The sequence below is a fragment of the Perna viridis genome, chromosome 2 (assembly GCF_037379345.1).
Source record: "Perna viridis isolate PV_CMFRI_1.1 ecotype Kerala chromosome 2, ASM3737934v1, whole genome shotgun sequence".
NCBI lineage: Eukaryota > Metazoa > Mollusca > Bivalvia > Mytilida > Mytilidae > Perna > Perna viridis.
In genome coordinates, this window is record NC_142446.1 from 46,054,175 (window position 1) to 46,070,730 (window position 16,556).

At 34.0% G+C, this 16,556-nt stretch overlaps 1 protein-coding gene across 1 annotated transcript in view; it reads right to left on the reverse strand.

Annotated features, from left to right (window-relative positions):
- The window catches only part of LOC148625366 (CD109 antigen-like), a 36,939-nt gene that overhangs the window by 16,116 nt on the left and 4,267 nt on the right, over nt 1-16,556 (reverse strand). The window contains exons 7-22 of the mRNA XM_088568846.1: nt 16,172-16,297; nt 15,912-15,951; nt 15,182-15,266; nt 12,821-12,914; nt 11,729-11,938; nt 10,057-10,263; nt 9,397-9,501; nt 8,534-8,596; nt 7,383-7,574; nt 7,107-7,256; nt 6,286-6,396; nt 5,979-6,030; nt 4,086-4,296; nt 1,751-1,868; nt 1,441-1,554; nt 399-488 (exon numbers count right to left, since the gene is read on the reverse strand). Of these exons, the coding sequence (XP_088424972.1) occupies nt 399-488; nt 1,441-1,554; nt 1,751-1,868; nt 4,086-4,296; nt 5,979-6,030; nt 6,286-6,396; nt 7,107-7,256; nt 7,383-7,574; nt 8,534-8,596; nt 9,397-9,501; nt 10,057-10,263; nt 11,729-11,938; nt 12,821-12,914; nt 15,182-15,266; nt 15,912-15,951; nt 16,172-16,297 (1,968 nt within the window). The remainder of the gene's footprint in view (nt 1-398; nt 489-1,440; nt 1,555-1,750; nt 1,869-4,085; nt 4,297-5,978; nt 6,031-6,285; nt 6,397-7,106; nt 7,257-7,382; nt 7,575-8,533; nt 8,597-9,396; nt 9,502-10,056; nt 10,264-11,728; nt 11,939-12,820; nt 12,915-15,181; nt 15,267-15,911; nt 15,952-16,171; nt 16,298-16,556) is intronic.

Genomic DNA, 16,556 nt, shown 5'->3' on the forward strand with positions numbered 1-16,556 from the left:
TTTGGAACCACAAACGGTAAAAACTCTTTACTAATCACATATGTTGAAAGCGAAAACATCTCGTGCATATATTAAAGTGATTCTGATGAATATTTCGTCATCCATAATATCATTCGGGGTGAAGTCGTCATGACATATTTTCTTACAAAAAGATAGAACAGACAAAATAATAAACTTTTGTAATCAAGGCCCTGCCAAAGAATATTTCCGATATATGTGTATCAAATTAAAGTCCACCTGCCTTGTTGAATTAAATGTTTCCGTATTTGTTTCGATCAATAATGAAGTGAAGCATCTCGCCTACTTGAATTCTGAGAAAATAAACACAATAGTTGTAAAGGTAACCAATTTATTCTTATAGTATACATTTTCATTTATATTCTGTGTAATTGTCATACCTTCAATCTAGAATCACCCTGCACAGGTATTGTATTGCCATTTTCATCCACAAATGTTAAGTTTTCGTTTTTCTTCATACTGACACGCACCTTCAAAAATAAAACCCTCAGCCTTCTTCAAAATAATAATCATAGTTGTCCTAATGCAAAAAGTAATATTTGCAAATCATAATCATATAAGAGCTCATTGAATATAATTATTTTTGTGGTTAAAATATACAGAATAATTAACCTTGTGTCTCAAGTTACTATGCAAATTTATGACTCATTACATTTTCCGGCACTGGTGGGAATAAAAAGAGAGAGGCGCGCAATTTGTGAAGATCAACATGACATGACACAAGGACAACTGAAAATAGCATGTGAAGCAAAGAATTACCATTTAACCATTAACATCGTTTTTTTTAAATATGCGAAAAAGCTCAAGTATCTTTATGTCACTAAATCCTCTCGTTTACCATTTCATTGTGTCAATGTCAAAGAGTAATATCAAGGTAGAACATCGGCAATCGCATGGATGGAACCCAAGAGGTAAGAATGGAAATATCATCTAATGCATGTGCAGGGAAATACCAATACCTAAGACATTCATATTCCCATTTCTTCTTTATTTCTACATTTTACTACAACCTTTTAGAATGAATTCAATCAAAAGCCAGTGGAGTCTAAGATTAGCATTTATACTTCTATTAACATAAATGAGCACATGATTTGTCAAATATATATCTTGGGGCAACATACAGCAATACAGGAGGTTCAAATTATGACATCAGGAGGAGACATGGTCACACAAGAATGGCTTTTTTAAGGTATTAAAATATGAAGCCGTAGACAATTAAACAACATGACCAACAAAAAAACTCTTCAAAGTCGATGTAATATCTATCCTGGTGTATGGCTGTGAGACATTTTTCATGACAAAAGGTGATGAAAAATTATTAGACACTTTTCAACACAAATCTACTGGAAGCATATAATCGCAAATGAAATTCTAAAGGAAAATTGAAAGTCATCTGTTTTCCTGACTAACAATTTAACTCACCATCTGATCAGTTTCCATATAATTAAAGACGGATATTTTCAGTATTAATGTTTCACCTCTTATTACTGAATATGGCAATTCTATTCGAATAAAAAATCTTTGGAAAGTAGTGATCTGGAAGTAAAAGAAGTAGATAATCAGTTTAAATAAATTTAGATTTTATAAAAAGATCAGATAAAAAAATTTACCATGAACGTTCGTTGATAGTTTAAAGAAAGTGAATTGAAAAGAGTGTAGGAAGAAAGACCATTACATCTTTAAAATTAAATTTTATTAATTCGTCGTTAAATAAAAAATCACAATTGCTTACGTTAGCTTTTTCTAAGGAAATTCCCAATCCAGTCAGTGGATTGATTGCATACGATGACGCTATCCATTGTGTAATTGTATCTGGAACTACAACACCTAGTTTCGATACGCCATTGGAACTATTTGAATAATAAAAACAACCTCAGTTATTTTCTTGCACTTATAATAAAACAATCAATAGAATAAAATAGAGGCTATAAAGAGCCTGAATCGTTCACCTGGCTCAATAAATAACATTCGATTTTGTACAAGCGGCCATGTTCTTACTGGGTTAAAATTACGCTCATACAATTTTTAAAAAAGTACTAAAATTAAAAATGGCGAAAAAAGTCGAAAAAGGGAAATAACTCCAACATGGCAGATTAGATTAACTCAAACAGTTGACCACATTTAGATCTCATCATGCTGCACATTTTATCCCAGTCAGAAGTTAGCTAAACTAAATGGTTTTGGAAATACATGCCAAAAACCCCTATGTTATTTTTCAGTAACGACCGCCATTTTTCTATGGATAAAAAAACCCACATCTGTTATAGGCAAAACGCCCTAAGAAACGTTCATAAAAAAAATAAATAAAATAAATAAGAAAAAAGTCTCGTTCTAATTGATCAAACAGTGTTAGAGGAAAAATAATAGAAAGCCTGGCAACGACGACGGACGCCAAGTGATGGCAAACTTAAAACGGGTTTATCCCAATCATCATTTTTTTTTTACAGATTTAAGATTTTCCTTTTAAAGATAAATTAGTTCCTGTTTAGTCCAAATGTGTTAGGAGAATTGTTAAGATCACACCCAACTTCACGATGGAATTACTTACGTCACATTTGTAATTCATATCAAATTGTTTATTTTGGCTCGGTTAACCCTCTTCTATAATTTATATCGATATTGTTTTAATCGGAGGGTATAATTTAAATCACCAACAAGAACATTCTTCTTTTTTATCTTTTGTGGTACTAGATTTCATTTAGAAGGAATCGATTTATGTGGGCCCATTGTGGTACAATTATGTATGTTAGCCAGGCACGTTCAGCTTATCAAACAAAACTAGTTGCAACCCTGTTTGTTTGTTTGTTTGTTGGGGTTTAACGTCCGAGCAGCAATATTTCAGCTATATTCAGACAATGAACATCAAATGGATGATATGATAAAATGAACATGAAATGAAAAAAGAAAAAGGATGGGTCACAAGGATAATAGGGTCGACAAATTTTGATTGCCACTGGAAATAGGGGGATGGGTAAGGTCGGGCAATTCAGCCTCCTGTGGCGGAGCGCAAAGGTTCCTACTCCTATCGAATAGCACAGCAGGGTTCTTTAACGTGCGAGGAACGTGGCATCTTTCCCAACACGGTGCACCACTATGGTTTGCGGTCAGGTTTTCCGTATTATAGCCTGACAACCCCAGCATGTAACACGCCAGGGGTACCCCATTCCACCACCTGGGGCACACATCCCAGTTGCTCTGTGGGCAGAGCGCCTAGCCCCCGGCTAGGTTTCTGAGCACTATTTAGTCGCCTTATACGACAAGCTTAGCGCTGCTGCAGGCCTATTCTTTTAACACCCGGACCTGCACGGGGCAGTTGCAACCCTGACATAAAACGTTAACGCAAAAATCATAAATTTGACCCGTAGGTCAAGCCCCGTGCAGGTCCGGGTGTTAAAAGAATAGGGCAGCAGCAGCGCTAGGCTTGTCGTAAAAATCGACTAAATATTGCTCAGAACCCTAGATGGGGCTAGGGCGCTCTGCCCACAGAGCAACTGGGATGTGTGCCCCAGGTGGTGGAATGGGGTACCCCTGGCGTGTTACATGCTGGGGTTGTCATATAATTTTGATTGCCACTGGAAAAAGGGGGATGGGTAAGGTCGGGCAATTTAGCCTCCTGTGGCGGAGCGCAAAGGTTCCTACTCCTATCAAATACCACAGCAGAGTTCTTTAACGTGCGAGGAACGTGGCATCTTTCCCAACACGGTGCACCACTATGGTTTGCGGTCAGGTTTTCCGTATTATAGCCTGACAACCCCAGCATGTAACACGCCAGGGGTACTCCATTCCACCACCTGGGGCACACATCCCATTTGCTCTGTGGGCAGAGCGCCCAGCCCCTGGCTAGGTTTCTGAGCACTATTTAGTCGCCTTATACGACAAGCTTAGCGCTGCTGCAGGCCTATTCTTTTAACACCCGGACCTGCAGAAAATGGGTAACTTTTGGGCGTGCGCCACCCTTCTCTGATGGCCTTTATAAAACATGTTGCATCGGCAATGCAATGATAGGTCGTTTTTATAAATTCCAACTGATATATACACTACGATTAAGATAATTAATAACTAAGTACCTTGCTGTTGTATTCATCCAAAGCCATGTTTCTTGGAAATTTGAACGTTTTCGTGAAGGTGTTACCAAATTTTCTTCTACTGGTGCGGTTGGACTTAGGCTTGATTGGAGGGCCTCTGTGGCTGCAACAGACGTACGTAACGTCGACAGTAATCCCGTGTGTGTCGTCCCTATTGTCCTAGCAGCACCAGGGTGTCCCCGAAATGGTTGTCCTGACGATATTAACAACAAAATTAATACATAGATTGCTCAAGGACAGTCATATGTTTAAAATGGAGTCCGAGTTGTTCATTTACTTTTGTTACAAAATATGTATCATTTTGGTGATTTTATGTTCATTTTTCGTATTTGACTGTTTTCCACGTCTGGGATTTGTCCTTGGATTACTACATTTTGATTTCCGCTACAATCTTGGTTCCCTTCATTACTCTTTCTTTACTTGACATAATCACAGATTATTGTTCTTTTATTTGTGACATTTTATATGCGATTTCGAATGAAGACTTTAATCCAATCTACTCTAAATACCTTAACTTGTAAAGAATAGATTTTGTTTGTTTTCGAATTATCAATCAATAAGAATACAGATAACTAAAGTAACTGTTTAATTTAAAGACTAAAGATATTAAATTAAACCACCCTAATTGTTTTGAAATCAACACATTATAATGTAAGATGTATACTAACAATTTTACTGTAATCATACCATGACCAATGATATTTCAGGAAGCCATTAAAAGCGCTTTTAACTACAAGAGAACGATCATAAGTTCACCCGTTAAAGTAATATATCTTTCATTATATCTTTCGAAAAAATGTACTGTTCAGTTATCATGTGATTTAAACTTACTGGTGCCCCGTGCAGGTCCGGGTGTCAAAAGAATAGGCCTGCAGCAGCGCTAAGCTTGTCGTATAAGGCGACTAAATAGTGCTCAGAAACCAAGCCGGCCCCGTGCAGGCCCGGGTTTTAAAAGAATAGGCCTGCAGCAGCGCTAAGCCTGTCGTATAAGGCGACTAAATAGTGCTCAGAAACCTAGCCGGGGGCTAGGCGCTCTGCCCACAAGGCAACTGGGATGTGTGCCCCAGGTGGTTGAATGGGATACCCCTGCCGTGTTGCATGCTGGGGTTGTCAGGCTATAATACGGAAAACCTGACCGCAAACCATAGTGGTTCACCGTGTTGGGAAAGATGCCACGTTCCTTGCACTTTAAAGAACCTTGCTGTGGTATTTGATAGGAGTAGGAACCTTTGCGCTCCGCCACAGGAGGCTAAATTGCCCGACCTTACCCATCCCCCTTTTTCCAGTGGCAATCAAAATTTGTCGACCCTATTATCCTTGTGTTCCATCCTTTTTTTTCATTTCATGTTCATTTTATCATCCATTTCATGTTCATCGTCTGAATATAGCTGAAATATTGCTGCTCGGACGTTTAACCCCAACAAACAACAAACAAACGAAACCTAGCCGGGGGCTAGGCGTTCTGCCCACAGAGCAACTGGGATGTGTGCCCCAGGTGGTGGAATGGGGTACCCCTGGCGTGTTACATGCTGGGGTTGTCAGGCTATAATACGGAAAACCTGACCGCAAACCATAGTGGTGCACCGTGTTGGGAAAGATGCCACGTTCCTCGCACGTTAAAGAACCCTGCTGTGGTATTCGATAGGAGTAGGAACCTTTGCGCTCCGCCACAGGAGGCTAAATTGCCCTACCTTACCCATCCCCCCATTTTCCAGTGGCAATCAAAATATGTCGACCCTATTATCCTTGTGACCCATCTTTTTTTTTCATTTCATTTTCATTTTGTCATCCATTTCATGTTCATTGTCTGAATATAGCTGAAATATTGCTGCTCGAACGTTAAACCCCAACAAACAAACAAAAAAATAAACTTACTGGTTATTTCTCCAACAAGTTCACAGTCTGTAATTACGTTTAGTTGACTATTCTGCAAGATCAATGGAAGTTAAAAAAATTTATCATTCTTGCATTTGTATGACATGTTTTGAAAATTAATTAAACAAAACGATGGATTGAAAAGGAATGTTCCTAACACACAAGAACACAAACAATATGAATCCAGTATTCTTAATTTTAGTTTTAAATCGGATGCCTATTTGTATGCTCATTTAAAGATTTTGTTTGTAATATTTATTAGTTTCAACTTACATTTTATGATACATTTAATTCCAAATATGCTTACTTGGAATACTGTATTTGCAGTACTTCCTGTCTCGGGAGTTGTCACCGTCCTTCCCCAAACTTTTGACAAGCGTTGGGTAAAAAAATCGCCTGAAGTCACCTCTGACAAAACCTGCCGTACAAGTAAGTGGAAATAGTTGCATATTTAAATACCTGACTACAACACTGAGCTGTGATGAATCAAAAAGCACTGCAAGCCTTTCAAAACAATCATAACTAAAATATCAGTCAAATTACTAGCTAAATCTGATTATTGTAACGACAATAACACCATGCAAGGTAACATCTAATTTTCGCCAAATACAACATCAAAAGCTTAAAAAATAAATAGATAAATCTTTTAAAAACCATCACGTACCTATAACACATCTTTACAGTTTCGTTCGACTACAAACATACAAAATATTTGCTGAACGAAACAAAAGGTTCTAGCATGAGTGAATGATAAAGTTCAGGTTTTCTTTCATGACTTTGATAAATCGAAGTATTTTTTCACGCGTTTAGTGTATCGGAACGAGTAAAAAGACCATGAATTTTTCTATCGAGTGAGAGATAGTCAGATCTTTTATCTGCAACAAGTATAAGTGCCTGTTTGAAAAGTATATATTTTGTTCGCTTCTTCTGGACAGAGCCGCCATTTCTGGAAGTACTAATAAGTATATGGTGAAGTAAAATTTTCTCATGCCTTTGTTTTGAAAATGTCTATGGCACTGCCATTTTTAAGACTCATTTGTTTAGAGTTTAGAGAACGAGTTAAGTCTTACGCGGGTCGTCATAACTCTCAAAGGACCATTTTCGGAAGAAATGGCTTCAATCGTTTACCTCATCTGCGTCAATATCATTTGCATCCTTTAGCAGCAAAATGCTCTTGTCAACTGCTGCAACATTCAGCAATGACCCTGGATCCGCTGTGAAACGAAGATTAACTCTTTGACCTGGTTCTGCTTTATCCTTATCAAAGGATATTGTAACCTATAATATTAATCATTTAGATTACTATTTTTTTTATACAGCTTTTATTTAATGATTTTTAAAGATAATAATATGACACCTCAGAAATAAATTTGTATACTCCAAAATTAATGTTTTTAAACAAACCTTATTTTCAAATATATCACTGACGGGGAATGTGATTGCATCTGCAACGATCTCGCCGTCATGTCTTATATAATAGACCAATATTCTAGCAGCCGGTATCATGTCCCTTGTAATATACACTTTTTGCTTTCTTGTCTTTCGTCTGTTCATTCTGAAAATACCTTCTTTGACCGTAACTCCACTTGAAAGTATCTGAAAGAAAATAGTTTCTAAAAAATGTACTTTTATTGAGATAGTGGACAATAATCATGGGGTTTTATTTTTCTTTTGTAGTGAGTTGATATGTTTATCGCATGTACTTTTCAATTATTTGACGTTTCTTAGATAAAAATCATAAAGCATCTGTTAACACATTTCACAGTATTGTTTATGATTTCAATCAAAATACCAAGGCGGCAACAGGATAATAAGAGAAAAAAGACACAACAAAAATCAATGGTGAGCAAGTTATTTTTTAGAAAGTTCAAATTTATTCAGTCTTAAATTGAAAACAAAATGGAGAAAGAGACTGAAAATAAATCAACACGATAAATACGAGTTTCCATTTGTTTTTCGTTGCCTCAAAACTATAAAATAAATCAGAGTATGAAATTGATACACATTAAATCTACTAGATGTATCACCTTAAATCAGTCAATTTCATGTACTTGTGTAACGTTTATAGCATAATAGTTAGTATACATGAAATGTTTGTTCAAAAGATGTAGTATTAAAGAACGAACGAGTTATACACAGACAATTCATTCCGCGAAAAACTTAAATGTTTGCAAGTAATCATAACGCCGGTTATTGTGGTTCAACCAAACCATGATTTAAAAAAAAATAAACCATGGTCCACGGTTCAATTTTTATGAATCTACAGAATTCAGGCAAAAGTGTAAAATTGAAACCTATATGTACAAGTAGTTGGACTCTGTTATCGAGGTAAGATGTTAAGTATATTAGTTTATTTCATTTTGTCATTTTGTAAAATGAATATACTGAGAAAATACTTTTATTCGTTGATGCCAATTTTCGTGAGTTAGGGAAGAATCACAAGTTCGTGGTTTTGAAGTTTTAAGTAAACACATCTATGGAAATCTCCTTTTCGTTGGTAACGATATTGTGTGGTTTGGCCTACCCACGAAAGCCAGTATATATGACTAATGTACCTTGTAGTTACACAATCGTATGTTCTCTGTGACAGATATAATAAGAGTCAGCAAATGGTCAACCTAAACACGTACATAAATATAGAGGAATGTCAAAATAATACGTATCGTGTCATCGTAAAGCAATCTTCTAAACAATCTCATAACATCAGTGCAATATTTTGATTATGGAAATCCATTGCTAATATGTTTGTTGGGGTTTAACGTCCGAGCAGCAATATTTCAGCTATATTCAGACAATGAACATGAAATGGATGATAAAATGAACATGAAATGATAAAAAAGGATGGGTCACAAGGACAACAGGGTCGACAAATTTTGATTACCACTAGAAAAAGGGGGATGGGTAAGGTCGGGCAATTTAGCCTCCTGTGGCGGAGCGCAAAGGTTCCTACTCCTATCGAATACCACAGTTTGGGTTCTTTAACGTGCAAGGAACGTGGCATCTTTCCCAACACGGTGCACCACTATGGTTTGCGGTCAGGTTTTCCGTATTATAGCCTGACAACCCCAGCATGTAACATGCCAGGGGTACCCCATTCCACCACCTGGGGCACACATCCCAGTTGCTCTGTGGGCAGAGCGCCTAGCCCCGGCTAGGTTTCTGAGCACTATTTAGTCGCCTTTTACGACAAGCTTAGTGCTGCTGCAGGCCTATTCTTTTACCACCCGGACCTGCACGGGGACATTGCTAATATGAATAAAAACATTAAAAATTTAAGCGATGACAGTATAGCGATAGGAACACAAAAAGTAAACATTTTTCTAGGACTGTCAAAATTGTATTATATTTTGAACAATGAATAAAAATACTACTAGTGTCAGTCTTACTCTTTACTACACTTGGTTGTATGTTTACTAACCTGCACAGTGTGAATTCCTTTTGTTCTTATTTGAATAAAATTTTCACTAGGCGACGTGGCCTTACCAATATATTTGTTTCCAATATTATCTTTTTCATAGATTACCTGAAATTAAACGTACATTTTAAAAGACCGACTAACCGAAAACTATTAAGTTTTCATTTTCGTATCCAAAAAAACTGATTAATAATTCAATCAACATAAACATTTTTTGAAAAATAAATATATTCTGAAATTAAAATTGTATAAAAATTAAAATGGAAAATAGGATTATTCTTCTTCAAATCGAATATGATACATACGCTTGTTAGAAGTTAAAAAAGGTTTATATTATATATTCTTGGTGTACCATTGTGCATCTCCAACAGGTTGCAACAATAGTGCCTCTTCTACGAATAGTTGCAGAAATTATTTCATAATTGTGCTTGCTTCATGGTTGACTAAATCAGTACAATTTAACTGTTGAGTATCAAAATATGACGATTACATATCTTTTTACATAATGTAAAAAGTATGAAAAAGTTATCTTTTTTTTTTTTTTGAATTTCCTATTTTGACGTCATATTTAATGCACACAAGTATTACTTTGAAGTAATAAATATTTTTGCAAATGACATGTTTACCTTTAGCTGCAACCATACAATAATATATCAAACTCACGTAGATTCTAGCACTAGTTGTGTTAGGAGGAAACAAAACTCCATAATCTACTTCACCCGTTGGACCAAGTTTTAAATTCTTCTGGACCAGAATGCCTTTTTTTCTTAATGTTGATCTTTTATAGGGAATCGTATAGTCATATCCTACAATAAGTTTAGCAATTCCCTTTGACTTAACTGGTTTTCCATTGATGTCTTCGATCCTAAACTGAGAATATTGTTTAAAATTAAGATCTAGAAAAGTACCAATGTCATTGTTGTTTTTCGCATTATTGTACAGTGAACTATAGAGAAATTTGTCCTACGTCTTGCATCATATGAGTTATATACATTCATATTCGAACATATTTTAAGAAGACCAAACCAGGCAGAGAACGCTTATAAAAACATCAGTTTACAACCAAAACTCCTTAAACTCCTGTTAAAAAAGGCGCAATATTGTAAAATGTGTTCTCATAAAACACAACTATTTATGTTTTCATTGAAAGTTTGCTAATCTAATAATTTAATAATAGAATAAGATTCATAATTTCAAACAAGCTGTATATTTTATAATTGCTATAGCAATTCAATTTATTAGTGAAGAAGAAAAAGTTTCTATGATTTCCCATTGGTCAAACATTTATTGTTCTTGAAATACAGTGTTAATTGTCTTCTGTCGAATGCAATTGATCTGACATTGAGTTGCAAGCTATGCTATGTTAGGTATACCCAACTCGTACAGGAACTATATATTGAAGTGCAGCTGAAATTGCGTACAAGATTTAATCACATTAAACTTAGAATGAATTCATTCACTAGGAGCCGAGATAATTGCGACAAAATTCGGACAGATAGAATGACGGACTGACGGAGGACAAGGTGATTCAAATATACCCCAATTCGTTGAGTATGGGTATATTTAGCTAATTTTGTTCCAGCTAATGCCAGCTATTGCTATATGTACTATATAACTTCGGTATAAAACTTAACAATGAATCAAGCCGACAATGAGGAAATTGCTGTTGTTCGAGTTCGATTTTATATGAATTTGATTCAAATTACATTATATTGACGGGTAGTTGCAGGAAAAAACTATGACAACAACAATGTTAATTGAGACATGAAACAGAAAGTCTAAAATCATATTTCACGATTCTGTACACCAAAAATAAAGCTTGCTAAAAGTACTTGTAGAGAAAACTGTTATGAAAATTTTACATTTTACCATCTGTATAAAACATGTATAGGCCGGGCAATAAACAGAAAGCTGTAAAACAATAGGTTAAACAGTACTCAAGGGGACCAAGATTCTAGCTGAAATGTAATACAGGGCCAAAGACAAGGCATGGAAAACAGACAGACACAACAAAGATAAAGTATAGTCGTCAAACAAGAAGTTGCTTGCGCTTAAACTAAAAATAAAATCTGAAGACATTGAAGACATAACTGTTGTGTAAAAATATCATTGGCTTGTGACTGCTACAAAAATGCGATTTGAAAACATAAAATCGAGTCGTCAAATAAGAAAGTTTTGGAGTTCAAGTAGACAATCGATTCCAATGATGTGCACAAAAAAGAAAAAAAAATTTTCTCAAAATAACAAGTTACTGTGACAAGCGGTTTTAGAAAAGGGTAAACAAATCGAAAAGGGTAAACAACACCTCTTTTTTCGACTGTATAATAATATTTACCAAAATATCATATTTCAGTCCTGGTTTCATCAAAGTCATTGTTGGGGAAAATGTTACTCGCCATTTAGAGCTTTTCAAGTCGAATGACATAAAGTCGGTGTCATTTTTGCCAGTAACAGTCTCATTAACAACAGCATTCACATCAAAATAAGTGCCATATACTGGGTAAAGGTCCCACGTCGAAATCTTTATATCAACCTTACCAAGAATCTACAAATAGTATAAGACGAATTAGACAGAGAGCATACTACTTCTACTTGCTGGTAGAATAAAGGTTCGCGTACATATAAGCTTTTGGGGGCCAAGGAAGCGATACTGTTTTAATAAACATACAAATAGTGACTTTTTTGTTATAGATCAAATGAGTTTCTGCACTTCTCCTATAGTTACTCGATATATTTTAATATTAAGTTTCTTTTTATCATGTAGAAACATTTCATTTATGTCCTAATTCCTTTGTTTTTAGTTAAATTCTAATTGTCTTCTTTTTTTCCACATACTGTAAATTGGGGATCAATGAGGCAGCCTTAATATTTATGAAAAATCTCTGAAAATTTGTGTTAGTAAAGTACGCTGCAAAATCAAAAGGGAGATAAATAATTATATCTCGAGTTAGAAATCAATGGAACTGCTAGTTAAGTAGCAGTCTTTGTAAGAATCAGGTAAAATCTGAAAAAATGTAATACACCCTAAAAAAGGCTACATATTTTTATTTTTGTAATTAAGTTGTTTTATGGGTCTGTACTATGAAATGTGTAATTATTCATTCAATATATACTCAACATTGAAAATCCAGTAGATTCTATTGTATTTGAGCATCATTTACAGAGTTATCTCCCTTAATTTTAAAATCTACAGTGCATTCTATACAATTTTTATCTCCTATGAGCACGGGTTATATGAAAAACCACATGTTAATTTCTGTTTACTATGACATTTCAAACAAAATATCAAAAATAGAAATATGTAGGCTTTTTACCAATGAATCACATTTTGCATGATCCATAGCTGGAGTGCTACTTAATAATTCAACAGATATTGACGCCCAGTAATTAAACGTTGTTCATAAATAGATATATTTATCAATGATACCTTGATAGTTTTGTGTACTAAAATATCAGTACTAGACCATCGTCGTGTGATCTTTATAGTTGCATATCCTTCCACTGGTTTTCCAAACGTATATCTAGTAAGAATAAACTGAAGCATATAAGTAAGTTCCAATTTTCTCTTAGTATAACATATCAGCAAATTAGAGGATGTCGCCTCAATATAGCTGTAATATTGCTGATCGGGCGTTAAACCCCAATAATCAATTAATGGCGGATTTAAGAGATACATTACTCCTTAGTTCGGTGTTAAACGATCAAAAAACAAAAAAATCAAAAAGTCAAAATCGACATTTTCATCACCTAGTAAGATACATACGTTGTTGACGTTACGTATTGTATTACTTGTAAGCACTATGCAAAAGACAAACGGAGGGTTAAATGATTTTTTGTGAATAGTGTGCACTACCATATATTCTTGCAATTAGTCAATCAAACGTCTTTTAGAGACAAATAAGTAAACATACAAAGAGCAATATTTAAACATGATAGGTGAAAACTCGTAGTGTAAAAAAAATATAATGAATAAATACTGTAAACAAATGGTCGTTGTATTAACCTTTCTCCGATGTCTAGATAGATTATCAATACATAATACTTTCGACCAAATCAAATATATGAAATTTTCATTTAATCCAAAGAATTTGCTGGCTATTCTAAACAGGTTTTAGAAAAAAACAAAATGATTGCATGTAGAGTATGGTTCAATTGACAATATACACGTTAACATTTAACATGATTTTAGAAGTGGCATTTAAAGACAATTTGCACAGAAGCTTCAAATGACTTTCAAAATTTATTGCAAGATTTTTTAACGTTAACGTAACGTTTACACACACAGGAACTGTTTCACTAAAAATGCAAAATAAATGGTGGTGAGTCTCTTTTTGAAACGAGTTTTCATTACATATGCACAACGGCTTGTATTGAACATATTGCAATAATACAAAATTAATATTAAATTATAATATGCAAAAGGCAAATAGTATATAATAGGATTAGTGCATTTAAGTGTTTACCTTGTTTGTTAATGTTTTATTAATGAAGAAATCATCACGTTCACAACAACTTTTCCATGATAACAAGAGAGGGTACTACGTGCAGGTGAATTGTTATTGAGAAAGGGAGAAAAGCAGTGAATCATTTTGCAGATTCTGATATTGTTTTTATACATTCCATTAAGACCATAGCATTATAAAATTTAATTCCGATTTAAGAGATAATTTTAAGTTTTTGTCAGAAAAATTAATATCAAAGTAACTCGTCGACATTGTTTTGCGAAGACAGAGAAAATCATGTTATTAGTGGAACTTGGAAATAAATATTGAAACTAATGAAAAGTTGAAAAAAGAAAAAAATTATAATGTTACTTTCATTTTGGCAAAGTAAACAAGACGGATATCATTTTCATTTAAAAAAATTGCCCAATTATTTCAAATTCGTGTAAAGACCATAAAAAATCAGCAATCACTTTTTTTGATTAAAAAATCAATGATAATGAAATGTTTGAAGAAATTTACACCTCCGTCACTCGATAGAAAAGAATGTAAAAAGATCGACAAAGGATGTCAAGTATTGACACTTCAACGTAAAGGAGAATGCTATATATCGTGAACGTAAATCATCTAAAAGAAAAATCAAGGATACCATAAAAATCATTTGCTTGCAAAGAATATTAGTAATGCGTCATTGATTTACAAAAGCCATTGGATAAGAAAATGAAATAGTCCACATTTCTCACATTTCATTTAATCAAGATAATAAGCGACATTTTTTGTCATAGTTGTGTTAAGAAAATTAAAATTTATCATCTTTTTTTATTAACAAACATTTACAATTAAATATAATTGAGATGGAATCATTCTCTGAGGTAAAAACACTGTACCTAGAGATCAATGTTCAAGGTCACCAACCATGGTATGCAAAATATCGACTTGAGGTGATCTATCCTCACGCCAAATATAAAAATTCTACACCAAAATGAGAAGAAGAAATACACAATTTGCCATGCTAAGATCATTGAATTGACCTTGAGATAAAAGTTCAAGGTCACAAGAAACAAACATTGGCACGCGACAAATTGACTTTAGCTGATCTACCCTCATGCAAAAATATCAAAGCCTACATTTGAAGACTACAAAGCTACAGCCAGGACACAATTTGTTAGGAATGGAGGGACTGATTATCACAGGGTGTCCGCCCTAACTACATGTGTTGAAGTTTCATTATTGACATAACATATACACTATATATACACTATGAAATGATGTGACATTTCTGTTCTGAAATAGTTACGAAAAACAATAAACTTATAAACATGTTTTAACAACAAAAGTATACTTACATAGCTGTTACTCTAATTTTAAAGAAGTCATCCATAATGTGTGGTATTCCAGCTAATACTACTTTTACTTCAAACTTGGGAAGCTCTGAAATTGAATTAATATAGTGTGTAATGTCAAAAACCCAAGTCGGCTACGTGCTTGATAAAGGAAACATCGTTAAAACTGTAGAATTTCAGACACTTCAGTATGTGTGTACATATATGTATGGTTTGATTGTTTTTTTTTACTTGTCAGATACCCTATGGCTTGATGACTCAAGATTATCTGTAATGGGGAATTCAAGATTTATTTCCATTGCTAAATTTGTGTTTCTAACCATTACCATTTTATTTTAAAATATGTGCAATTTCCAATGTCACCTTTTCGTCTAGTGTACTACAAGCAGCTGAATTTAATCAGTTTTGAACATCTTTACAGAATAACCCAATGTCGCTCGCTACAACCCTTTCCCTTAGTCTTAATTTTTCAAGTTTTAAAAATCTAAATTTCTTAAATGTGTTAAAAAGATAGAAAAAATATTATAAAAGTGATAGTAAATAAGAAGTAAAAAAAAATTGAAAAATATTGAAAATAAAAGAAAAAAGAAAAAAGGATAATTCAGTTTTACAGTTTGTGTAATTATTACTTTTCCGTATAACCATGAATTTTAAATAACAATTTTTGAAAGGTAGAAGGAAAAAAGAAAAGATTTTAATTTGATTATTGATACTTAACTAAACTATGCCATACCATATTCTGCTACTTCAAATGACACAGAATCTCTGTGACTCTAAAATATGTGAAACAGTTGTCGTTAGTGGCTTGAAATGTTCAAAAATATCACATTAAAAAGCATATGAAACAAACAACAAACAAACAAAAAAAAACATTGTTCTAAAACATCTCTGAAAAAAGCTCTGAATTGTTGTGATCAATTTGTATGCAGTTCAATCTGTTGGCTATATTTTTAATTTTTGGAAAAGCATTATAATATATACGAATATACGTACTGCTTGCCGAACATCTATTTTCCAGTTTCCGAGATTTGTTACCATTGATAATTGGAGTGAATCTCCAAACACACCAAACTTGTCCATCACATTTGTGTATTGTTTTACACGGTTACCAGATGAATCCTACATAAGACATTTATTAGCCAGACTTTTAACCATTTTTTTTAATTCCAATGCTTTACTTTCACAGTGAACTATTTGAGGAAATTATCCACCCTACCCTTTAACCGTAGCAAAGTCTAACGAAGTTACTGACTTAAAAACACATGTTTTGATGACTGATATTATAAAAATACAAAAAGAGAAAGAAATGAGGGTAAACCACCTCAAACATATGATTACTTTCTTCATAAAACAAATACATTGTAATTTTATCATGCGT